Source organism: Suncus etruscus, chromosome 13 (genome assembly GCF_024139225.1).
Source record: "Suncus etruscus isolate mSunEtr1 chromosome 13, mSunEtr1.pri.cur, whole genome shotgun sequence".
In the NCBI taxonomy this organism is placed as follows: domain Eukaryota; kingdom Metazoa; phylum Chordata; class Mammalia; order Eulipotyphla; family Soricidae; genus Suncus; species Suncus etruscus.
This window is the reverse complement of record NC_064860.1, coordinates 43,831,860-43,858,154: the sequence shown is the minus strand read 5'-3', so window position 1 is coordinate 43,858,154 and position 26,295 is coordinate 43,831,860. Positions and strand designations below refer to the sequence as shown.

General features: G+C 40.7%; 1 protein-coding gene across 7 annotated transcripts in view; it reads right to left on the bottom strand.

Moving 5' to 3' along the window:
• The window catches only part of SYNJ1 (synaptojanin 1), a 115,462-nt gene that overhangs the window by 45,224 nt on the left and 43,943 nt on the right, over window positions 1-26,295 (bottom strand). For 4 of the 7 annotated variants that reach the window (XM_049785743.1, XM_049785744.1, XM_049785746.1 and 1 more), the window contains exons 7-12: window positions 19,819-19,880; window positions 17,514-17,610; window positions 14,907-15,076; window positions 11,831-11,912; window positions 8,237-8,389; window positions 4,934-5,099 (exon numbers count right to left, since the gene is read on the bottom strand). In XM_049785743.1, the coding sequence (XP_049641700.1) occupies window positions 4,934-5,099; window positions 8,237-8,389; window positions 11,831-11,912; window positions 14,907-15,076; window positions 17,514-17,610; window positions 19,819-19,880 (730 nt within the window). The remainder of the gene's footprint in view (window positions 1-4,933; window positions 5,100-8,236; window positions 8,390-11,830; window positions 11,913-14,906; window positions 15,077-17,513; window positions 17,611-19,818; window positions 19,881-26,295) is intronic. The other 3 variants (XM_049785741.1, XM_049785742.1, XM_049785745.1) reach the window with 1 other exon arrangement.

The following is a 26,295-nucleotide window of genomic DNA, read 5'->3' as shown; positions in this document are numbered from 1 at the left end:
CTAAGAAAGGACTGATAGTCCTGCAGTCTAGTTAAAAGATCTTGGAAAAGGAGCTTACATTTGCCTGTGGAAATGGGTATCATGTGTGAAGGGAGAAAGGTTCTCTGAAGGAGAGGAGGGGGCGAGGGCAAAAAAAAAAAAAAGGTTCTCTAAAATAGAAGGGAGGTCACAGTGTACACGGATAGGGATCCTTACTGCACCTTGTGAGCTGAGGCAGAGAGATGCCTGAAGAGGGTACAGACACATGTATATACCACGAGTACATACTCAGGCATGTACATATACTCATGCATATGTATGTTGTGTCTATTTCCACCCAGCTCTCTTCTTCTGGTAGCAGTCCCCTACTGAGTATTGCTGTAGCAGAATCAAGCATAAGCCAGTGCAGAGCTAGCAATTCTCAAAGTTCCTGATAAAAGCCACCTGTTGAGGGCAACCCTTTTCTCAGAACAGCAAAACTGATAATATGCACTATTTTCAGGCGTATTTTACATATAATAAAATATTTTAAGGAAGGCAAAAACTGGACATGTTAGTTCAAGTTCTAAAGTCCTTGGCTTCTTTGCTTCCTCACCAAATGTCTGCTTTTAGGGGCCAGAGAAAGTAGGTAGCACAGCAGTGGGGTGTTTACCTTGCATGTGGCCGACACAGGATGGATCTGGATTAGATCCCCAGCATCCTATATGGTCCCCTGAGCCTGTCAGGAGCGATTTCTGAGCACAGAGCCAGGAGTAATCCCTGGATGTGACCCCCCACCCCCAAAAAAGAAAAAAACCAAACAAGTGCATGCTTTCAAAGGTGGCTTATTGGCAGCTCTATAGAAGAACAGGCACAGATGGGACGAAGGGACAGGTGCTTAGTCAAGAATCTATCTGCTGCGGACCTTGAAGGTACCCTAGGCTTTCCCCCATTCCCCACTCGGCTCCTTAGGGAGGGTCTGGGTGGGGGCCCTGAACTTCCAGCCTCCCAGCTTCTTGAAGGATCTCTTTCCTTCCTGGGAGCCGGGAGTCTCTAGTAGCATGGGGTTCGGCAGGCCTCTGCCACGCCAGAGGCCTTCTTAACCAGGCCTAGGGGGGGCTTCGGGACTTGGGTGACCCCAGCACTCCTCTACCGCCTTGCTCCAGATCTCCAGGGCTTTCCTGGGCCACATGCCTGGGCAAGCCAGTGAGGTGAGTCCCTTGGCGGAGCTTGAAGGTACTCTAGGCTTTCCCCCATTCCCCACTCGGCTCCTTAGGGAGGGTCTGGGTGGGGGCCCTGAATTTCCGGCCTTCCAGTTTCTTGAAGCAGTCACTGGTAATCTCTTACCAGTCTATATTTTCAAAACCGCGTGGGAGCGCAAAATACATTAATAGTACTCACTATCATTGAATCATGTTTTTATGTATGCAGAATGTCCATTTTGTACTCTGCCCTTTCGCATACCCCTACAAAAATCATTTTTCTCTTTAACTCTCTTACCCCCTATCATCATTACTCTACATTTACCCTTTTTAACTTAAGTACTGTAGAGTCCTAAGTCACAGACCAAAGTGGTGCCCTGGATTTAACACTCCCCCCCCAACTACTCCAAAAGGTATAAAAAGGACACGTATGTCTTTTCAGCATTTTATGTGTGTTTTCTTTGACGGCTATAACTCTTGCTGAATATTTTCTTATACAGTGATGATTTCCCCCCCCCCCCCTTTTATATATTTTCTTCTCTTTGTGAACTGTTCAATAGGGAATTTGGTGAAAGAGTCCCTCAGTTTAATGCTTATGTTTGAACCAAGTCATGGGTATTGTTGGACGTATTCTTATGCCCTCATATACTCTGATATGCCACATGGCTTTATTTCTTGTTTGCATAGGCACATTAAAATGGGAAAATACTATACATACAAAAAAGTTCTTATTTAATAGAGATGGGAACACACAAATCTTGTAGTGCAATGGAACCTTACACCCTGAACATTGACATAAAGACCTGGCACAGGCCTCAGAAGAATGGGCATTCTCCATCCACCCCTGATCTAGGGAAGACATCTACAAAACATCCAAGGTTGTCTATAACATCACCTGGAGGCAATTTTCTACCAGGGAAGACCCTACCGCTGCTCTGACATCGACCTACTCAAGGGAGACTTCCCTTAACACTGAGAAGACTTAATAACAACAATGACCTGCTTACGAGACAGGGCTTTCTGTATTGCCCCTTAATTGTGAGGTGAAACTAGAGGATACTCCACACCAGCCTGACTTCAATGTAGGATGTGCAGATTCCAGGATCTTTAATACAGAAATCTGATGCCAACAATAGAGACTGCATGAAAAATAAAACTGTATTGGCACTACAGACAATGACTTGGATTGAATAAACTAGTTTGCCTGGAGCCTAGAATTGATCTTATGCCAGGAAACTTCAGGGGTAGGGTCTCCTTGTATTTAGACCAAGGCTTTTCCTTTCCATGTCCCCCATATTTTGGTGGGCATATGCAAACAATATTTGCCACTCTAACACTGTTTTTACTGTGCTCTTTTGACTCTAACCCTTAAAAAAAAACCTTAAACTTTTGATGTTAACTTAAACTAATATGCATGTGCATGAAAATATAAAAAAATACTATGCCTTCAATGTTTAAGGAGGCACTTAAATCTCATGGCTTTAGATTGCTGTGTATACTGCTAAGAAATGTTATAATGTACTACAATCGTAGGACTTGTGGACAAAGTAATTGTACATGGGTTCTGCCTTATTTTACTTAATGTCCTTTGTAAAAGGGGATTTCTTTTGAGAACTCTGTTTATGGGCGATTGTCCTTTCACTGTAACTTTACCTTCTCCTCTTTGCATCATTGTTCTCATAATTAAAAAAAAATCAAAAAAAAAAAAAAAAAGGAATCTATCTGCTACTGGATGTCAGGAAGAAAGCCAAGGTCCAAGGTACAGCTAAAATAGTTTGGTTCTTCCAGTGCTAATCAGCCTCAATCCCCCAGACTACTTACTAGCTCCCTCAAGGAGCCAACAGTGATTGACTATATTAAGCACTAGGCAGAATTCTGAGACAATCCATGGTAATTGATTTGAACAATTATCCTAGAGTGCATGGCTCACTGAGAAATCATTTCTACTTAAATAGAACAAATTCGAAGGTTTAGTTTGGAGGTAACAAAGAAAACAGTCAAGAGTGCTAAATAGTTAAAATGGGGGAAATGGAATTAAAAAGTCTGATTATTAAAATAAATGTTGAATATCTCCAATATACAGCTTATGCATACATGCACATGGACATGAACCTAATTCTTTTGCTGTTAATAATAGAAATGGGGGGCCGGAGAGATAGCACAGCGGCAATTGCCTTGCAAGCAGCCGACCAAGGACCTAAGGTGGTTGGTTGGTTGGTTCAAATCCCAGCATCCCATACGGTCCCCTGTGCCTGCCAGGAGCTATTTCTGAGCAGATAGCCAGGAGAAACTCCTGAGCACCACTGGGTGTGGCCCAAAACCAAAAACTAAAAACAAACAGAAAAAGAAAATGGGTCCTGGGTTCTGAACAAGGAGGGCCATCATTTTGTAAACATCACATATTAGGCTTTCCTCAAGCCTATTTCCATTAACACTGCCCCAAGCTACCTGATCATATCAGGGAAGGACACAAGGGAGCAGTAGAAAGGTACCCTAGACAAGTCATTCATTTTAAAGTTCATCAAAAAGCTAGAACCTTCCTAAATCCACTCCCTATATAATCCAATTCATGATCTTGGGCAGGGTTCATCACCTGGAGTGACCAGTCAGTTTGGAGCTGTTGATAGATGGATTAAAGTTTTGTTCAGCTTTAAAAAAATAATGGAAATAGTGAAAGATTAAAAGTCATCAAGGGCTGGAAAGATAGTATAGTGCGTATGGCATCTGCCTTGCATGTAGCTGACCAGGCTTTGATCCCCAGTACCCCATAAGGTCCCTTGAGTCTGCCATGAGTGATTTCTGAGCATAGAACCAGGAGTAACCCCTGAGTGGCACTCAGAAACAAACAAAAAAAGAATAGTTATCATTGTTAAATATTAATAGCATCTAACAATAAGTAACATTTACTTAGTAAATTTACATAGTAAAATTACTATGATTTGGGCCCGGAGAGATAGCATAGCGGCGTTTGCCTTGTAAGCAGCCGACCCAGGACCAAAGGTGGTTGGTTCGAATCCTGGTGTCCCATTTGGTCCCCTGTGCCTGCCAGGAGCTATTTCTGAGCACACAGCCAGGAGTAACCCCTGAGCACTGCCAGGTGTGACCCAAAAACCAAAAAAAATATATATAAAAAAATAAAATTACTATGATTTAATTTTTATACAAACAATAGCAATTAAAAGATAAGAAAAATTTCTATAAACTTTAGGGTAGTGATTAGCAAAATAAAGAACTTAGTTGTTTTCTTCCCAACAAAGCACTTGTTTTCTATACAATTATTGAAAAATCTATTAAAAACAATAGCTATTGGGCCGGGAGAGATAGCACAGCGGCATTTGCCTTGCAAACAGCCAATCCAGGACCAAAGGTGGTTGGTTCAAATCCCGGTGTCCCATATGGTCCCCCGTGCCTGCCAGGAGCTATTTCTGAGCAGATATCCAGGAGTAACCCCTGAGCACCGCCAAAACAAAACAAAACAAAAAAATAGCTACTTTAAGAAATCCTACCTTGTCTAGTTAGCAATACTTGAATCATTTAGTTCTTCAATCATACTTTAAAAAAAATATGCATGGACTTCAACATATTAAAGAAGTCCTTTGAGAGTGCAAATTTTAAAAGTTAGATGGATAGATAATTTTAAAAGTTAGGTGGATAGATATTGCTTCTAAAACTACTTCAATCAATGTAATGGAATATTAGTCTGTATGCTAAGTTTATATTTACCTCTTGGACTTTTAGAATAAATATCAATAATATTGAGTAAGAATGCATACCACGCAAACTTCCAGTAGTTAAAAGTGCCCGAGCTTTGTCAGCTAAGTCACTGTTTAGAGTATTTCCCAGGAGCAAAACATCAATGGCCTCTTGCTTGGAGCTGTCGAAGAAGTTATTCTGAATCGTTCTAGTCACAGAACGAGCACCATCTTTTAACTTGCCAGCCTGTTTAGGGAGAAAGGAGTCGAGATTTTCATTCTTGATACTGTTGGTTGTTTTGCTCATTAAGAATCCTGAACGCTTGGATTAGATGTATATTATGGTACTGCAGTAGAAAGGAGCTAATGCTTCTATTCTAAATGTAAAACTATCATGTAAATTTACTTATGAAAATTTAAATTCTTGCTCACTTTTGGACAACAGCTCTGCATAAAGAGGTGGACAAGGCTCAGAACCACCACTGCATCCAGAAAGGATGTTAATGTTGAAAAAGTGTTTATGTTAAAATAAGTCAATGGAAGCAAGCTTATTGAAAACAAAAAAATTATTTCTTAAATGAAATGTATAAACTTGTGATGGGGATAAGCAAGGAAGAAAAAGCACACACATCCCATTTAACCTACTCCTAGTAAAATTTTAAAGTACTTAGTAGAGGAGTAAAATAAAATTGCTTCCAAATAAACGCTGCTAGTTGAAACTAAAACTAAAATCGAACCAGAGAAATAGCTCAATGGACTAGAGCAAATGATTTGCACATGCAAGGCCCTAGGTTTGATACCTAGCATCACATAGTTCTACTTCCAGGCATAGCCGTTAAGTGGCCCCCTGATCCCTGAGCTGGGCATAGTCCCTGAGCACCACTGAGTATAGTACAAAACCCAAATTAGATAAACTGAGCATAAGAGGAACCCTAGATTTAAAAGGTATATATCTATAACTATAGATCATAAACAACTATGGCATAAAATTATAATTTATATATTACAGATCATTTTATCATCTATATAAACAGATGATAAAAATAACATGCCAATTCTTATAGGAAAGATCCAATTATAATTTTTTTTTTTTTGGTCACATCCAGCAGTGCTCAGGGGTTACTCCTGGCTCTATGCTCAGAAATCGCTCCTGGCAGATATGGGGAACCATATGGGATGCTGGGATTTGAACCACCATCCTTCTGCATGCAAGGTAAACATTGTACCTCCATGCTATCTCTCCCATCCCCCAATTATAACTTTTTTTTCCAATTATAACTTTTAATGAGCATATACTTAGGGCATGTTATAACTGACAAAAAAAGACTATTTTTTATTTTACAGATACTGATGATTGCTTAAAAAAGAAACTTTTAGAAAAGAAAACAGCTTGCAGCTGCTACTTTTATTTCTTAAATAGCAGATACTTGAAGCTTAAAATATTATTTCCTGCATATAATGACACACAAATAACATTACTTGAAAAGGGCACTCACCGTTCATATTATCAGGCAATTAATCAAAAGGAACCCAGAGAAGAAAGGAAAAGAAAGAGCAGTTCAGAAGTTAGATCTTAGTTCAAACCAAATTGGTATATGTAATATATAAAATTTCATATCTACTTGTTAGACATAAGAACCTGAAAATGTATATAACCTCTGATATACATTGTCTTAGTCACTGCAGGGAAAAAAAGGTGGTCTATACAAGTAATAATTGTAGAGAATCTGGCTTTAATAGCAAGAATTATGTGCTCAATTTAAAAGGAAAAAATGGAAGTAACAATTTCAGGTTTTCAAAAATAACCATTTCAAGCAGACAATATCTAAGTGCCGATAGCAAATTTTTGTTTGTTTGTTTTTTCAGGCCACACCCGTTTGATGCTCAGGGGTTACTCCTGGCTAAGAGCTCAGAAATTGCCCCTAGCTTGGGGGGACCATATGGGATGCCGGGGGTTCGAACCTCGGTCCTTCCTTGGCTAGCGCTTGCAAGGCAGACACCTTACCTCTAGCACCACCTTGCCGGCCCCAGCAAATTATTTTTTATGAATTAAAAGGATAAAAAACAGAGAGGAAACAGGAACTTAGCTAAAATCCAAGCTAGAATGTCCAAATAGAAGCATGACATTTTATAAGAGGAAGGAGATTTGGAAATTCAGACAGTGAAATTTGGAAATTCAGACAATAATAAGAAATGTCTTTAAAAGAATTTCAGTTCCTGTATTGAAGAGATTCAATGAGAACTGTAAAGGTGGGCTGCATTCTGGTCTTTTTAAATTTGTAAGTGTTTTGAGGAATTGCAAAGAATTAAAATGTTAATAAATTCAGAGGCAGGGGCTGAAGTGATAGCACAGTGGTAGGGCATTTGCCTTGCACACAGCCAATACGGGATGGACCCAGGTTCAATTCCCAGCATCCCATATGGTCCCCCAAACTGCCAGGAGCAAAAAACAAACAACTCCCCACCCCAAAATTAAACTGCAGTCGGAGCCTTAAAAAGTCAGCATTTAAGTATACAAATGAATGAAAAAGATCACAAGTACGCTTCCAATGGTGCCAAATACTGGAGCAGAAAGTAGTCTGTGAACAGGCCCGGCAATTAAAAAGCTAAGACACAGAATTATATATAATCAAGTCAATATCTCACCCTCTCTTTGCATATTCTGATATTCTGATAGCCTACATCTCAAAGTAAGATCAGGAAAAGAGAGAAAATGTAAGATTTCATGGTACCCAGTTTTTAGTAGGTGTTATATAAATGCTCACTGTTTTGTTTATCAGCAATTGCCCTGCATCAGGTAACACTGTATCAAGCACTAAGGACACAGCCAAACGCAGCAGGACCCTTTCTTGGGATTTTTTAATCATATTTAAAATTAAATATAAAAATGTAAAAAAAATACACAAGGGAAAATCATGAAAAAGGTAAATAGTGAATTATCACACAATGACTAAATATGTCATATACACATGCCCCCAAATTCAAGGAAATAACTGTATTCCACTCAGTTAATCACATCTGACACAGAAATATTAAACAGAGGACACAAAAACACAATGAGAGGGCCAGAGCGACAGGGTGTTTGCCATACATGCGGCCAATCCAGGACCGACCCAGGTTCAATCCCTGGCATCCCATATGGCCCCCCCTCAGTCTGTCAGGAGTAACTTCTGAGTGCAGAGCCAGGAATAACTACAGAGCGCTCCTGGGTGTGGTCCCCAGTCACCACCCCCCCAAAACAAAAAAGCATAATGAAAGAAGTTTAAAACAGATATATATTTAAAAAAAAAAACCAATTAATTAAGTGACCACAAAGAAGTTTTACTAAGAAGGGGAAAAGGGCCTTTTGTACAATGTTATGGACTCTAGAGTCTCTAGACCTACCTTTGCCTTTCCTTCCAGAGCACCAGTGCCCGCGTAGATCTTACTGATCGAGTCACCATTCACAGACCACATGGACCGAAAAACTTCTTGAAAGCGAGTCACCAGTTGAGGCTTTTCGGCTAAGCCCAAAGCTTCCAACTGTCTAGCTAGCATCTAAAACAGCAAAAGAGCAAGGTTTTAAGTCTACACTAGTTATGGTGTATAATTAGTTTAGTTAGTGTGAGACTAGCTATTATGTGTAACTAGTATACGCTAGTTAAGATGGGCCTTTTTTGTTGTTGTTTTTTGGGCCATACCTGTTGACGCTCAGGGGATACTCCTGGCTTCTGGCTATGCACTCAGAAATCGCTCCTGACTTGGGAGACCATATGGGATGCTGGGGGATGGAACTGCGGTTCATCCTAGGTTAGCAAGGCAGACGCCCTACCGCTTGTGCCACCACTCCAGCACCTATGATGGGACTTTTTAACAACAACCATGACCAAACCAATATTTACAGTTATAGGTCTTGGGGTCTCCACAGTTCCTTCATCATAGGCAACAATCAAAGGATAGAAAAATCACTTGTCAATACTGGAAATGAATTTGGCCATAAAATCTTGGTCAAGTCAAAGCAATAGACAATTCTTAGTCAGCCTAATGTTCTTATTTGGAATCCAGTCATAGTGCCTATGACTAATGGTTTAATTTAATTCCTTTCATTGGATTTATTATAAGTATGGTTATTATTCATATCACAGATAACTCAATGAATTAATAAATGAATGTTTACAAAGCAATAATACTTAAAAACACTACTGACATTTTTGAAAACACACTAAACTGGGTTCACTTGATTTCCTACAGTCTGTTCTTGTTACTATAGAGAATAAATCAAAATATTAAAATAAATCTCCCAGAACTTCCTTTATCATTTATACTTCCTCTCTTGAGTTTGTGCAAAACTGATCTCTGCCACTCCTTATATTTTGTTACGTTAGCAGTAAACTTTATTTATTTATTTTTTTTGGCTTTTGGCTTTTGGACCACACCCAGCAACGCTCAGGGGTTTGTCCTGGCTCTACTCTCAGAAATTGCTCCTGGCAGGCTCAGGGGACCATATGGGATGCCCAGATTCAAACCACTGTCCTTCTGCATGCGAGGCAAATGCCCCACCTCCATGCTATCTCTCCAGCCCAGCAGTAAACTTTTTAACTAATCAACCAGTAATGGGCAGCATTCACAGATCTAATTTTCAGAAGAGAATAGTTAGACTGCAATCTTATAAATAACACTAATTTTTTAATCATCTTTCAAGTATTTCAATAAGTTCACTTTTAGAATCAAGAAAACATATTCAGTGACTTAAGAACAGAAACTCCTGGGGCCGGGCAGTGGCGCTAAAGGTAAGGTGCCTGCCTTGCCAGCGCTAGCCTTGGACGGACCGCGGTTCGATCCCCCGGTGTCCCATATGGTACCCAAAGCCAGGAGCAACTTCTGAGTGCATAGCCAGGAGTAGCCCCTGAGCATTACCGGGTGTGGCCCAAAAATCAAAAAAAAAAAAAAAGAACAGAAACTCCAGAGATATGAAAGTCATGTGATTAAATCTACCACAAAGACCAAATGCTGGCTTTCATTTTTACCCATCATATTTTCTAAATAAGAAATGATAAAACTCAATGAGCTTGCAAAAGAGGCAAAAGAGTGAATTTTTATGTAAATAAAGAAAAATATATTTCTGAAGAATTCTTTTGGGGGGGGCCACACCCGTTTGATGCTCTGGAGTTACTTCTGGCTATGCGCTCAGAAATCGCCCCTGGCTTGGAGGGACCATATGGGACGCCGGGGGATCGAACCTCGGTCCATTCCTTGGCTAGCGCTTGCAAGGCAGACACCTTACCTCTAGTGCCACCTCGCTGGCCCCATTTCTGAAGAATTTTACATATTTTTATGTTAGCACATTAGCTACACAGTAACCAATATTTTGATTGAATTTAAGATCACTATCTAAAAAATAGTCCATATTGTTTTAAATTTTTTTTTTTTTTTGGTTTTTGGGTCACACCTGGTGGTACCCAGGGGTTACTCCTGGCTGTCTGCTCAGAAATAGCTCCTGGCAGGCACGGGGGACCATATGGGACACCAGGATTCGAACCAACCATCTTTGGTCCTGGATCGGCTGCTTGCAAGGCAAACACCGTTGTGCTATCTCTTTGGGCCCTAAATTTCTTTTTTAATTTAATTTTATTTTGGTTTTTGGGCCACTCCCAGCAGTGCTCAAAGGTTATTCCTGGCTCTGCACTCAGAAGTCACTCCTGGCAGGGCAGGGAACCATAAGAGATGCCGGGGTTCAAACCCATAAGGGATGCCAGGGTTGGCAGTGTACAAGGCAAAAACATCCTACCTGCTGTGCTATCGCTCCAGTCCTTTTCTTTATTTTTTGGGTGGTGGCAAAGCTTAGGCCACATCCAGTAGTGCTCAAGACTACTCTTTTTTTTTTTTTTTTGTGGTTTTTGGGTCACACCCAGCAGTGCTCAGGGGTTTATTTCTGGCTCCAGGCTCAGAAACTGTTCCTGGCAGGCACGGGGGACCATATGGGATGCTGGGATTCGAACCGATGACCTCCTGCATGAAAGGCAAACACCTTACCTCCATGCTATCTCTCCGGCCCCTCAAGCCTACTCTTAATTCTGTGCTTGGGGTCTCTCCTGGCAGTGCCTAGGGGCCCATGAGGTACCAGGGATAAAACCGAGATTAGCTGCCTTTATCTAGTTCTCTCTCTCCAGCCTCTATTTCTTACTTATTTATTTATTTTATTTATTTATTTTGGTTTTTCGGGCCACACCTGTTTGATGCTCAGGGTTTACTCCTGGCTGGGGAATTGAACTGCAGTCCATCCTAGGCTAGCGCACTCAAGGCAGACACCTTACCACTTGTGCCACCACTCTGGCCTCAACAGTTGTTTTTTGTTGTTAATGTCTTTTTTTTTTGAGGGGTCACACCCAGCATCACTCAGGGGTTACTCCTGGCTCTATGCTCAGAAATCACTCCTGGCACGCTCAGGAGAACATATGGGATGCCAGGATTCGAACCACCATCCTTCTACATGCAAGGCAAATGCCTTACTTCTATGTTATCTCTCGCCCCCCCCCCCAACAGTTGTTTTTTAAAAGAGATAGTTAGGGGCCGGGGAGATAGCACAGTGGTAGGGCATTGCCTTGCAAATAGCCAATCCAGAACGAACAGTGGTTCGAATACTGGTATCCCATTTGGTCCCCTGTGCCTGCCAGGAACAATTTCTGAGCTCAGAGCCAGGAGTAACCCCAAGCGCTGCTGGGTGTGACCCAAAACTCAAAAAAAAAAAAATAATAATAATAAAATTTAAAAAATAAAAGAGATAGTTAAAGCTACCCAAAGAGAAGTATTTTGAACAGATGAAGGAAACATTTAACTGAAAAGAGATTTGTTCTTCCAAAAAGATTAGAAGTAGAGAATGTTTTTGATGAAGCAGAATTTCATTTTGTGGCAAGTAACTAATGAAAAACATAAATATTACAAGAGCATTGAAAGAACAATGGCCAAAGACCCATTCACACATTTTAATTTATGCTTTACCTCTAAGCCAAAAAAAGCTTGCACACTGTTTGTTCTATCAAGGCAATCCAAGCAGTTGGTCCGCACAGTACCACTCTGGCATCTGCAACCAAGTCAGCAAAGTTAAAAGCTAGTTGGAAACAGACACAAACTGAGAAAAATGGAACATCCCCTTTCTAGTCTCAAAGGCTTCTTATAATTCACAAACATACGAAAAAAAGATGGACAAGTTTGTCAGGGAATCTAGCACCAAATATACCCACCATCTATATTCTACAACTCTTCTTAACAGTAACCTAAATGCAAAATAGTTTAAATAGTTTAAAAAAAAATCAGTCATGGTCAGCAGAGCCTGGAGAGTCCCTGAAACGAGGTTCAGATGGTTTGGAAGGTCAGTGCTGCTCAGGTTTACCTGTGTTCAGGGGTCAGCAGGGCTACACCTGGTGGTGCTCAGGGCACCATGTGACAACAGGAATAAAACCCAAGGCATATACTATGCCAACTGAACTATCTCTGGGGCCCTTGATATATATTTGGAGGTGTTTGGGATCACATCTAGTGGTATTCAGGGCTTACTTCTGGCTCATTGCTCAAGGATCATTCCTGGTAGTGCTGGGGACTGAACTGGGATTGGTTGCATGCAAGGCAAGTGACTTAATTTTCTCTCTCTCTCAAGTATATGTTAATAATATATCTACTTATCTATACCTACATAATGTTATTTTATTTTTCTTTTCTGAGAAATACCTGACAATCCTCAAGCTTACTCCTGGTTGTGCACTCAGGAATCATCTTGACAGTGCTCTGGGCACCATATGAGCTACCAGGTTAGTACCTCAAATATGCCAGATAAATTGGGGTCAGTCACATGCAAGGCAATCAATCACCTTGCCCACTGTATCTAGAGCCCCAACATACCTATATGTTTTTTAATTAGGCCAGAAACTAAACATACATTTAGATATATAACCCCATTTGTGTTCTTTGCATATTAAAAATAACCAAATATTAGAGAGTGGCAGGGGGCGGGGGAGGAACAAGAAGAAAAAAAATAGCCAAATATTTATGTAATAATTTTTTTTGTGGGGGCCATGCCTAGCAATATACAGGGGTTACTCCTGGCTCTGCTTTCAAAAATTACTTCTGGCAATGTCCAAGGGACCAAATGGGACCCAGGAAATAAACTTGGGGCTGCATGGCATGCAAGGTGAGTGACCAACACATTGTGTGATGTATGATGTTTCCAGCCCCTATGAAATGAATTAAAAAATACTAAAATATGGAAACCAGATATATAGTATATATAGAGTATAGTGGGTAATGCACTAGCATTACATGCAAAAAATCCAGGTTTTATTGGCATATTGGGTACTGAACCCAACACCCCATAAGGTCCCCAAGTACCTCCAGGTGTGATCCCTAAGCACAAGACAGGAATAAGTCCTGAACACCGCTAGGTATGGCTCCATTTTTTTTTTATTAACTTAAATCCTCTATTTTACTATATTGTAAAATATTTCTGACAATGAAACTAAAGATTGTATAAATTCTTAAAAATGTTAAATTAGCATTGAACAGTTTCAGACATGTAAGACAAGCACTCTACCATCACTGAGCTATTACATAGCAAGCAACTCAACCCTCAACTTACGTTTGTTTTCTTTGTTTTTCTGGGGGGGGCACACCTGGCAATGTTCAAGGGTTCCTTCTGACCCTGACCTTAGGAATTACTCCTGGAGGTGTTCAGGGGACAATATAAAATGCCAAGAATCAAACCAAGGTCAGTCACGTGCAAGACAGGTACTATACCCACTGTACCAAGGCTCTGGTCCCTCAATATACATTTTTAACTTAAATCTTTTAATACTTATCTCTTGCATTTCATAAGCAAAATCTGGAAACAGACAACTAATATCTTAATACTACCATTTTGCATTTAATAATTCTCAGAGGTCAAGAAATAATGAAAGATTCATGAAACTGAAATAGTTTCAGTTACATAGGGACATATTTATCTTTTACTTATTATAAAAATATACTATTTATATTACATAACTCATTTCCAAGTCGTGACATAGGGCAAATTATAACCACTGCCTTGATTTCCTCATATGTGGATAAAAATAATAGCAGAACCCATCACCACAAATGTTAACACTACTTGTAAAGAACATTACTTGTATACTCACTGCCTCATCTCTGTAATGTGCCCAATAATTTAAACTATACTATTTGTCAATTTCTTTTGGGGGCCTTAATTTTTTTGTGTGTTTGTTTTTGGGCCATACCTAGCATTGCTCAGGGGTTCCTTCTGGCTCTGCATTTAAGAAGCACTCCTGGGCCAGAGAGATACATGGAGGTGGGGCATTTGCTTTGCATGCAGAAGAATGGTGGTTCGAATCCCGGCATCCAATATGGTCCCCCAAGCCTGTCAGGAGCAATTTCTGAACATAGAGCACTGCTGTGTGTGACCCAAAAACCAAAAAAAAAAAAAAAAAAAAAAAAAGAAGAAGAAGAAGAAGCACTCCTAGTGGTACTCGGGGGACCATATGGGATGATGGGGATAGAATCCAGGTCAGCCATGCAAGGCAAGCATCTTACCCACTTTACTAAATCTCTGGTTCCCATTTGTTGATTTCTAAAGAAAAAAAAAGTCTAATATAAAAGTCTAATAAAACATTTGATTTCATTATGAACCTTGATTTTTTTAACTGTTCAATGCTAAGAATAAACTTTTTTTTTTCCATATTTGTTTTTGGGCCATATCTGGTGGCACTAAGAGATTACTCCTGGCTCTTTATTTCTGCACTCAGAATTCATTCCTGGCAGACTCAGAGGGGCCATATAAGATTCCAAGGATAGAACCTGGGTAGGTAGCATGTAAGGCAAACCACTACCCACTTTGGACCCAATTTTTTTTGTTTTGTTTTGTGAGAGGCCACACCTCAAGGATCATAGTTGGTGCCAGGATTGAGCCTCAAGTAGCTGTATGCAAGGCATGTACCTTTTCTGTTGTATGATCTCCCTGGCTCTTAAGAATAAAAGTAAAAGGGTAACAAAGTTCTAGTTTACAGAAAGAGAAACAGAGCAATCAAACCTTTGAACATCACTTCCATTGAAGTAAAAAAATCCATAATCTAAAAACTTCTGCACTTGAGGCTTAAGAATACTATGTAATTTTTCTGCCTTTCCTCCTTTCACCATTTGATGATAGTCAAAATTCACCATCTGGATATCAGCAGCATGTTCAGAAGCTTTCAAGTGACTCTGAAAATAAAAAAGCAAGCATTCCATCAAAATGTTAGCTGTGATCTTATTGACATAGTGTTTTAAATGGAACACACGTTTTTATTATTGCTGTCTTAAAGCCAGTAACCCAGAAGGGCTTAGTCTTGGCTCTGTACTCAGACATCACTCCTGGTGGGTTTGGAGAACCATATGGGGTGCCAGGATCAAAGTACCTTAATGTAAGTGCCTTAACCTCTATATTATATATGTAGCCCTGGTTATTATTTTCTTATAAAACTTTGAAAATTTCTTTGTTTCTTTTCCATACTTTTAAAAACTAAACCCAGATTTCATGTAAGTCCTTACCATACCCAAGTCAGTCCTCTAAAAATTTTGTTTTTATAACTCTTCTGAAATTCACTACATATTTTTGTTCGTTTTTATCTTGGGGCCACTTCTGATGGTGCTTAGGGCTCACTCCTAGCTTTGTGCTCAGGGATCACTCCTGGCAGGCTTGGAGGACCATATGTGGTGCTGGGAATCAAACTCAGTTTAGTTGCATGCAAGACAAGCACTGTACCTTAGCTTCTCACTAATTAAATTTTAGAAAATGTTGTGTAATTATAGTTAATTTAAAATTAGCATAGAATCTTAATATCATTGTAATTTATATGAGCCTATTACTAATTTGATAAGACTTTATAAAAATATTTTTTCTTTGAGAGTTAAGCATTAGGTGTTCTTTCTTAAAATTAGTTAATTTATTATTACTTTTGGTTTTTGGCAACACCCAATGGTGCTCAGAGCGTAGCCCCAAATCTCCTGACTTTGCACTCAGAAATTGCTCCAGGCAAGCTCAGGGACCATAGGGGATGCTGGGGATTGAACCCTGGTCTGTCCTGGGTTGGTCGTGTGCAAGGCAAATGCCCTACCACTGTGCTATGACTCAGGCCCTGCATTAGGTGTTCTTAGTTTGTATTTGAAAGTCTTCCATTTTCGTTCACCAATACAGGAAGGTAAATGCAAATGCATTAATTGACGTGTGAAGTTTTTCAAAAAGTCTCTATGGTTTCTAGGAAATCAGCAAGGCACTGAACAGATGCAGGAGGAAGCTGCTTAGTCCTTTCACCAGTGACAGCTGACACTGGAGGTGGAGTTTTCCTGCTTCTGCACCACTTAATAAAAGCAGATTAAAAAACAGTGTCAAGAACCATGCCCACAATGCAGTCATCATGTTTGAACTGGGCCAACTCCATATTCATAGACTCACTCTTTTCTCAAACAAGATGTAAAGCAAGCTCCTGGGTACATGGGCCCATGCAGAAGAAAGCTTGCAATCTTTGGAGAGGATGGGCAAAGCTCTTGCCCTGCTGAAGCCATGACTACTGTATCCATCATGCACAATCATTGTTTTCTGATGGCCCTGCCTCATCACCCCTCTACGTTTCCTTTTGGGGACACCAATCTGACCACACTTCAAGTACGCTGGTTTTGGGGCTGATATCACCAGGGCTTCTTGGAGCAAGTGTGGCTCCCTCCCAGTATCTTCCTTCTTCCAGAAGACCTGGCAGCTCTGTACATGCCCCTAAAAGTTGCATATCAAAGTAATATGCTTTGAATTTCTGGACAACTTCATTTGTTTGATGCTAAAGGAACACACCAATTTAAAAAATGGACAGCTGACAACAAGTGCTTACTAAACCTTCTGCCACTGTACTAATGGCTTCATTGGAGATACAATAATTTTCACGTGTGTTTAGTACTATGTTTTTTTCTTTTCTTCCTTTTCTTGTTATTTTTTCTTTCTATTTTTTTAATGCTTTGTTTTCACTTACTAGAAACAAATACTTATGGTCAACTGTGTGAAGTGTTTTCTTTAAATAAAGTAAAAGAAATAAAAGTCAAGTGTCTTCAAAGGTTTCATACTTTTTTTTTCCTTTTGGTTTTGGGGTCACACCTGGTAGTGCTCAGGGATTACTCTTGACTCTGCACTGAGAAATTGCTCCTGGTAGGCTCGGGGGACCATATGGGATGCCCGGATTCGAACACCATCCATCCTGAATCAGCTGCGTGCAAGGCAAATGCCCTATTGCTGTGCTATCTCTCTGGCCCGGTTCCATACTCTTAATTTCAGACCTCTTAGAGTACTAAACTGTTTCCTAAAGACTTAATGATTCCAACAAATGCCCATTCTTTCCAAGGAAAAAAATTGACCTCCGGGAAGAAGGTGACTATTGTACTGTACTCTTTTGGAAATACCATTCCAGGGGCTCAACAGACATTACAAGGATTAAGGTACTTGTCTGAGTACCTTATCATCAGGACTGATCCCTGAACACAGGCCAGGAGTAAAGACTGAGCACTGCCAGGTATGATCAAAACCACAACCATCATCTCCACAAAAAAAAAAAAAAAAAAAAATAGTACTCTTTTGGGTATCCATGAACCAGAAAGAAGGAAAAATGATTATACTTACTTGGAAAGCTTTACTTAGCATATGTTCACCTTCCTTAGATCCAAGCAAATTTACTATTATCTGTTTGCCATATAAATTCTTAAGAGTTCTAAAGTGCCTATTAAAGAAAGAAGATAAATATATCAAATGATAAATCACATTTTTTTCAAAAGGTAAGACTATTGTTAAAAGAGAATCAGGGGCCAGAGAAATAGCACAGCGGCGTTTGCCTTGCAAGCAGCTGATTCAGGACCTAAGGTGGTTGGTTCAAATCCCAGCATCCCATATGACCCCCAGTGCCTGCCAGGAGCTATTTCTGAGCAGATAGGAGTAACCCATGAGCACCACCGGGTGTGGCCCCAAGAAACCAAAAAAAAAAGAGAAAGAGAGAGAATCAACATGTCAGAATTTAAACGAACAGATTTGGCAAGAGGTTAAAATTCATTTCACACGGTCCTAAAACTCTGGACATATGAAAGCCCAAATAATGCCACCTCCATTCTGACTTATCACTGCTGAACTCCCTGCACCTCCACCCCATTGCTCTGTGAGACTTGTGCTAAACAAATGCAGAGACAAGTGATAGTACAGTGGGTAAGGTGCTTGCTTTGCGTGCAGCTGACTTGGGTTTGACCCCTGGCATTATATATGGTCTCCTGATCATCACCAGGAGTGATTCATGAGTGCAGAGCCAGGAGTAACACCAGGGCATCACCAGGTATGTCACAAAATTTTAAAAAATCAAAAGAAAGTAGACCTAAATCATGAGTTGCTAACTATTCCAGAGACTATTGAGCAGAGCCACCTAAAAGAATTATAATATGAGCATTTAAAGCTATCAGTGATACTGAGAGAAAGCAAATAGATGCATAATGTATATGCATTTTATTTAATCAACAATTATCATTTTCAACATGTAATTAATATAAACTAATTGCTAGTAATACTAAGTAAAATATTTTACTTTTTTGTTTTATTTATTTATTTTTTTGGTTTTTGGGCCACACCCGTTTGACCCTCAGTTCCTGGCTATGCGCTCAGAAATCGCCCCTGGCTTGGGGGGACCATATGGGACGTTGGGGGATCGAACCGCTGTCTGTCCTATGCTAGCGCTTGCAAGGCAGACACCTTACCTTCCTGGCCCCTACTTTTTTGTTTTATGAGAATAAAGTATACATTTCTCTCTCTCTTACCCCTTCCCCTCCCCTCCCCTCCTCTTTTCTTCTCTTCTCTCTCTCTCCTTCTCTCTCTCTCTCTCTCCCTCCCTTCCTCCCTCCCTCTTCCTCTCTTGTGTTCAGGGTTTACTCCTTTTTTTTTTTTTGGTTTTTGGGCCACACCCGGCATTGCTCAGGGGTTACTCTTGGCTGTCTGCTCAGAAATAGCTCCTGGCAGGCACGGGGGACGATATGGGACACCGGGATTCGAACCAACCAACTTTGGTCCTGGATCGGCTGCTTGCAAGGCAAACACCGCTGTGCTATCTCTCCAGGCCCAGGGTTTACTCCTTATTTTGTGCTTAAGGATCACTCCAGGCAGGATTCAGAGAACCATATGAGATACTGAAGATACAGTCTAGGTCAGTTGCCTGCAAGGCAAGCACCCTACCCACTTTACTACCTCTCTGGACCCTCAAATTTGCATTTCTCACTTTTGACACAGTTCAACTGGAACTAGACATTTCAGTTGATGAACCAGCCACATCTAAATGAGCCTCTCTCCTAGACAAAATATCCACAGAGGGGTTTTTGTTTTGTTTTGTTCTTGTTTGATTTGGTTTGGGGCCTCATCCAGCTGTGTTCCAGCCAGGGCTTACTCCTGGCTCTGCACTCAGGAATTAATCTTAGCTGGCTCAGGTTATAATTTGGGATACCAAGGATTGAACTTGGGTCAGACACATGTAAGGCAAATATGCCTTACCTACTGTATTACTATTTTGGCCCCCAAAGGCAGGGGGCAAAGTGTTCAAGAGACAAGGAGTCACCCACCCAGCATTATGTCTTAGAAGTTCTAACTAATGGCCAGAGTGATAGCACACAGGTAGGGACCTGCCTTGCTTGCAGCCAATCCAGCACCCCATATCATCCCCTGAGCTCACCAGAAGTGATTCCTGAGCACAGAATCAGGAGTAAGTCTTAAGAACTCTTAGTTGTACCCCCCCCCCAAAAGAAAGAAATCCTAACACTAGGCATTACTGTCTTCTAGTTAAATTACAAGAAATTTTACTCAGAACAAAGTAAATGGATCTGAATCAACAAATCAATTTATAACTAGTCTTTCTACTTCCCAACACCAGACTTACAGCACTATGTACAAAACAAGATCTTACCGATCAAAAGCAGGTGCATTGGCTTCAAATCCCCTTGACATACGGACACGATGAGATCCCACCTAGGACATGAAAAATATATTTTATTAAATCATACTAAATGTCAAATTGCAGACAAAAGAATTCCTGTTCATAACATGTATGATTCATTTGCTGAAAAGAATAGTGATACACAGTGGCAAATCACATAATTGATTTATGTTCATGATTTTTTTTAAGACAAAAACAAGTTCTGGGGCCATGGGGGTAGTTCAAGTGATAGAGCTAATAATATCTAGAGTGTATGTAGTTCTGAGTTCAATTTCCAGAGAACCTTTAGGTGTGGACTGAGATAATTCCAAAGTTAGGAAATGGTCCCTCTTGAAAAAAAAAACAAACTCTAGGGCTGGAAAGATAGTACAGCAGGTGAAACACATGCATGTAAGCATGCATTCAAGCAGGGTTTGATTCCTGGCTCTGCACAGGGTCCCCCAAGTCCCAGTAGAGTAAGCCAGGCATGTCCTCAAAACCAAAAACAAACAAATACATACCAAGGAGTTTCCCCTCATTCGAACTTTACTGGGACTTGCTCAGGGATTCTTCCTGGGTCTACACTCAGGGACCATTCCTGGTGGTGCTGTGGGGGACCACCTTGGGTAGCATGGATTGAAATACAGCCAATGCATGGAAAGCAAGAGCTTTATCTGCTGTACTCTCTCTCGGATCTCTCATTTTATCTCTTTGGGTTCTGGGTCAAACTCAGTGGCGCTCAGGGGTTACTCCTGGCTCTGTGTTCAAAAATCACTCCTAGCAGGTTCTGGGGACCAAATGGGATGCTGGGGGTTAAACCCAGGTGGGCCTCGGTTAAAGTGGGTAAAGTGCCTACCTAGCACATGGCTGGTACCACATGTGATTTGCAGAGCTCTGCCAGCCCTGAGCACCATCAGGTGTGACCCAAAGCAAAAAAAAAAAAAAAAGAAAAAAGAAAAAAGAAAAAAAGAAAAAAATACTCATAAGGCTGAAGAGATAGTTCAAAGGTTACCAGAGGTTCAGAATATGTTGGCATGAAAGGCCCTGGTTCTCTGGGCAACACTGAGATGACCTCAAGCACAGGACCTCAGGGTAGCCCCTGAGTACTACTGGGTGTGAACCAAAACCAACACACATACACATATATAGGTGTGTATACATAAATATATGTACATATGCTCATATACATAAAGTCATGTCCTCCTAACTTCTAGTTTAAAGCACTATGAAACATTTGTAAACTAATAGGAATTTTCATTTATGAAACATATTTTTAAGAGTTCTTTTATACATATTTCCATATTTAAGCTTAAACTATATTCCTTATAAAGCTAACAGATACTACTTCCATTTGGACTTTAAAAAGACTGAAATCCGGGCCCAGAGAGATAGTACAGTGGCGTTTGCCTTGCAAGCAGCCGATCCAGGACCAAAGGTGGTTGGTTCGAATCCCGGTGTCCCATATGGTCCCCCGTGCCTGCCAGGAGCTAATTCTTTTTTTTTTTTTTTTGTGGTTTTGGGGCCACACCCAGCATTGCTCAGGGGTTACTCCTGGCTGTCTACTCAGAAATAGCTCCTGGCAGGCACGGGGGACCATATGGGACACTGGGATTCAAACCAACCACCTTTGGTCCTGGATCGGCTGCTTGCAAGGCAAACACCGCTGTGCTATCTCTCCGGGCCCTCAGGAACTATTTCTAAGCAGACAGCCAGGAGTAACCCCTGAGCACCACAGGGTGTGGCCCAAAAAACAAACAAACAAAAAGACTGAAATCCAGTGAGAGGAAATCTCGTCTTTTAGATCAATAAAAGACTTGCATTCAGAAGTTCTGAATTTCTACTCTTCCAAACTGTTGTCTGTTATGCCAAGTATTCTACTGACTTCTCTGTCATCTATAGTTCCCAAAATAAAAAATGATTTTTTGGGGGAAAAACAGTCTTTCAAAGTCAATCTCTCCCACAACTACAATAACACATTTTGTAGCAGCAGAAATTTTGGTTAGAATATTTAAACAAGAACTATCAACCTTTTTATTTTATGATATTTTTCATAAAGGACAATAACAGAAATAGGATTGAGAAGTAACATGGATGGATGGAAAGAAGTAACATGAAAGCGATGATGTTCCCATACCTCATTTCTCTCTAAGATTGTGAGATTAAAGTCCCCAGGATTCAATCTATTAATCTGTGGATAATGTGACTTTAAAGGGGGCATGTGGCCTACCCCGTAGGGTCCCGGTTCAATTCCCAGGATCCCATATGATCCCCCAGCCTGCCAGGGGTGATTTCTGAGCACAAAGCCAGGATTTACCTCTGAGCACCATAGGTGTGGCCAGAAACCAATCAATCAATCCATAAAGTTAAAAAAAAGAAAGAAAGAAAGAAAGAAAGAAAGAAAGAAAGAAAGAAAGAAAGAAAGAAAGAAAGAAAGAAAGAAAGAAAGAAAGAAAGAAAGAAAGAAAGAAAGAAAGAAAGAAAGAAAAGAAGAAAGAAAGAAAGAAAGAAAGAAAAAAGAAAGAAAGAAAGAAAGAAAAGAAAAGAAAGAAAGAAAGAAAGAAAGAAAGAAAGAAAGAAAGAAAGAAAGAAAGAAAGAAAGAAAGAAAGAAAGAAAGAAAGAAAGAAAGAAAGAAAGAAAGAAAGAAAGAAAGAAAGAAAGAAAGAAAGAAAGAAATAGACTCTTATGGCCCCTGGCCTTATGTAAGTGAGCTACTGTCCCTTTACAGGTGAAAATGCCAGTTACCAGATACCCAACCCCTTGTAACTGATAGCAGTAGGCCCTGGAATTATTATAAGGCTAAAGTACAAATGGAGTAGGAGTGGGCAAAGAGATTGTCGCTCCCTGCTGAATGGCTCCCTGCTGGATGGTTGCTGCCTGATCGATGGAAAAACTGTTTGCCTACTCTCAGCTCCTGCTAGACTAGGTTTGATGTTTCTATCTGTCAGATTGTCAGATAAGGCCAAATTAAAATCACAAAGGTCCAGAACATAAACTCTCAGGAGGCCTTGAGTGGGTTTCATTCCTTTTTTCATTGTGCAAATAATTTTAGGCCAAGTCACATCTGCATTCAGGGAAGGCTCACAAAGCAAAACAGCATTGCAGGTCACTGTGTAGCAGCTGAGGAGACTATTATCACTTACATATTCACCCTTCTGTCCTAAGACAATCTATTTACATTTAATAATCAATGGAGTCTCCTTTTCATGTTTTTATTTTTAATAAGAAATTGATCTACTAGGGCCCAAAGAGATAGCACAGCAGCGTTTGCCTTGCAAGCAGATGATCCAGGACCTAAGGTGGTTGGTTCGAATCTCAGTGTCCCATATGGTCCCCCGTGCCTGCCAGGAGCTATTTCTGAGCAGACAGCCGGGTGTGGCCCAAAAACCAAAAACCAAAAAAAAAAAAAAAAAAAAAAAAAGAAAGAAAGAAAGAAAGAAAGAAAGAAAAAGAAATTGATCTACTAATGTCACATTTGTATTCAATTTAATTTTGTAGTACTTAATAGTCTACGTAAAATTCAAACATTTAAAAGATGTGCCACAAGACAATAAGCATTTTAGACTGCAGCCAATTTAGTTGAAGTCAATGTCGATACTTTTTCTTTACAGTAATCTCAGGTAATTGCCCATAAATCTGTAAAAGTTCAAGACTTAGCATTTAATCTCTTGATTAAATAATTATCATTTTCCTTGTACAATTCTGCAACTGTCAGTATGGAAAATACAAGTTATCATGGTTTTCAGGTAATAACCTGTGATGGATCCCTACCACCATCTCCCTGGTAGAGAGCAGCTATAAATTATAATCTGCAGGATGCCCTGAAGTTAGACTAGCTAGGCCTATTTGTTCAATAGTATGGTGAAAAAATAATCAAAAAACAACTTCTAAACAAAAAAGTTATTATGTCAATCATGATAAAATAGCACAGTTAGTAAGTTTTAAGGATTTAAGTAACCATTCATTTACTCTTTTTAAACAAAAAGGTTGTATCAGAGCCAGGAGCGATAGCATAAAGGTAGGGCGTTTGCCTTGCACGTGGCCAACACAGAATGGACCCTGATTTGATTCCTGGTATCCTATATGGTCCAATGAGCTGCCAGGGTTGATTTCTGAGCACAGAGCCAGGAGTAACCCCTGAGCGCAGCCACTGGGTGTGACCCATAAACCAAAATAAATAATTAAAAAAAAAGGTTGTATCAGAGATTTTTTGTTTCTTTTTTCCCTTTGTTTCAGAAATTGCTCCTGGTAGGCTTCAGGGGACCATATGGGATACCAGGAATAGAATCTGGGTCTGTCCTGGGTTGGCCACATGTAAGGCAAATGCCCTACTGTTGTGATATGTCTCTGGTCCCTGTATCTGAGATATTTGTAAAACAACACTGAATTGGGTACTTTTTCACTTCTTCAAAATATTATTGCTTCATACACACATATTTCTGAAACCACATTTTGATTTCCCCTTGGGTTTTAAAGGGCCATACCCAGTAGTGCTCAGAATTCACTCCTGATGGTCTTGGGGAGCCACATGGGATGCCAAGGATCAAACCTACATTGACCCCACACAAGACAAGAACACTACATACTGTACTATTGTCTGGCCACTTTGAACCTCAATTTAGCCAAAAGTCAGTTCAGTGTGCTACATCACACAAGGCATAGGTCTCGCCATCCTGATCATGAACAATAGCTACACTAAAACAGAATTTCAGAACAATATAACTGCAAATGCTAAATAACTTCAGAGAAATAAAACTATAATCAAGAGAGGTGGCAGCACTGACAAAGTCATTAGTTGTGTGAGAACTCTTATAACGCAGCAAACTAATTCATGATTTCCAGATAAATCCTGACTCCCAAACTGAGCTCTTGCTAAGGGATCCTTTAGACTCTTTGAACTCTTTCTCATGATTGTAGGATTTTCTACAGAATAATACATTCTGGAGAAAATCTAATATTTATTAGATAAGTCAGTGTGAAGGAATGACTAGAATATACTTAGTGAGATCCCAGTTGGTCACAAAACAACAAACCTTAATTCAGGAAGTAGCGGAATATGCTTATAAAAAAGCAAGGCCTGGGGGTCCGGAAAGAGCTCCATGGAAAAACCCCATCCCACAAGTGTGAGGCCACATGCTTGATCCCTGGCACTGCCCCACGTGTGCCTTAGTGCAATCGCAGGAACACTGTTGCTTAGGATCCCGGTACCGTGGCAAAATTGTATGATCTCTAGTACAGGCCAAACAGGAGTGTAGGAGTTCCACAAAAAACTATGCAAGCACTACAAGACTTCTTCAGTGAGTACCTCCAGGTCAGTGAGAATAAAGCCTGCAATACCAAATCTGTACCAGCACCAGGAATGAGATCAGAACTAAATCTGGTGAGTACAACTAAGTGTGGAGGACCTCCAGTCAAAATAGGAATACCTGAAAAATGGCAGGGGTCGGAGGCCAAAGTGATAGCACAGTGGCAGGGCATTTGGCTTGTATGCAGCCGACCTGGGACAGACCCACGTTTGATCCTGGCATCCCATATTGTCCCCTGAGCCTGCCAGGAGTGATTTCTGAGCGTAAAGCCAGGAGTAACTCCTGAGCACAACTTTTGGGTGTGGCCAAAAAAAAAAAAAAAGGGCAGGAGTTGTAGACTGTTAAGATGTTTGCCAGCCTCAGTTTAATCCTTGGCATCATACCTCTATGGCCTCCAAGCACCACCATTAGGAGTGATCCCTTTGGCAGAGCCAAGAGTAAGCCCTTGAGCACCACTGGATATGATCCCAAAACAAACACAACAATGGAAAAAGGGCCAGGAATCTTTTTTTTTTTTTTTTTACTTACTTTGGGTGGGGGTGGGCCACATAAGGCCATGCTTAAGAGTTACTCAGAAGATCATACACAGTACCAGGGATCAGAGCAAACCAGAGTTGGCCAAGTGCCAAGACAAGCACTTTAAAATCTTTTGTTATCTCACAGGTTCCAGGGATTAGTTCTATTGTTTGTTTTTCCTTTTGGTTTTTGAGCCACACCCAACAGTGCTTTGAGATCACTCCCAGCAGGGCTCGAAGGGCCATCTGGGGTGCTAGAGGCATAACCTGGGTCTGCTGTGTGCAAGGCAAGTGCTCTGTCCACTGCACCTTACTATGTCTCCAGCTCCAACATTAAGTTTTTTAGGAAGTGGAAGATCTCTGGCATCCTGGAGCCCCAGAAGGAGCAGCATCTCACTAGCTGAGAGCTGAAACCACACCCTCACTGCTAGGCTGGTCGTCAGATTGACCCTCTGGCTTCCTGAGTCCTTGTCTAGGGAAAAGGCCCCAGAGACAGCTCTGGACTGCAAACTCTGAAGCCCTGAAGAGGAGTGATAGATGTGGAGAGAAAGAGGCATGCAGGACTGGCAGCTGCAGACCACAGGCCTATCTATCTGCGAGCTCTGAGGTCATGAGCACAGGGCCCCCTGTAACGGGAGTTCTGAGTTTG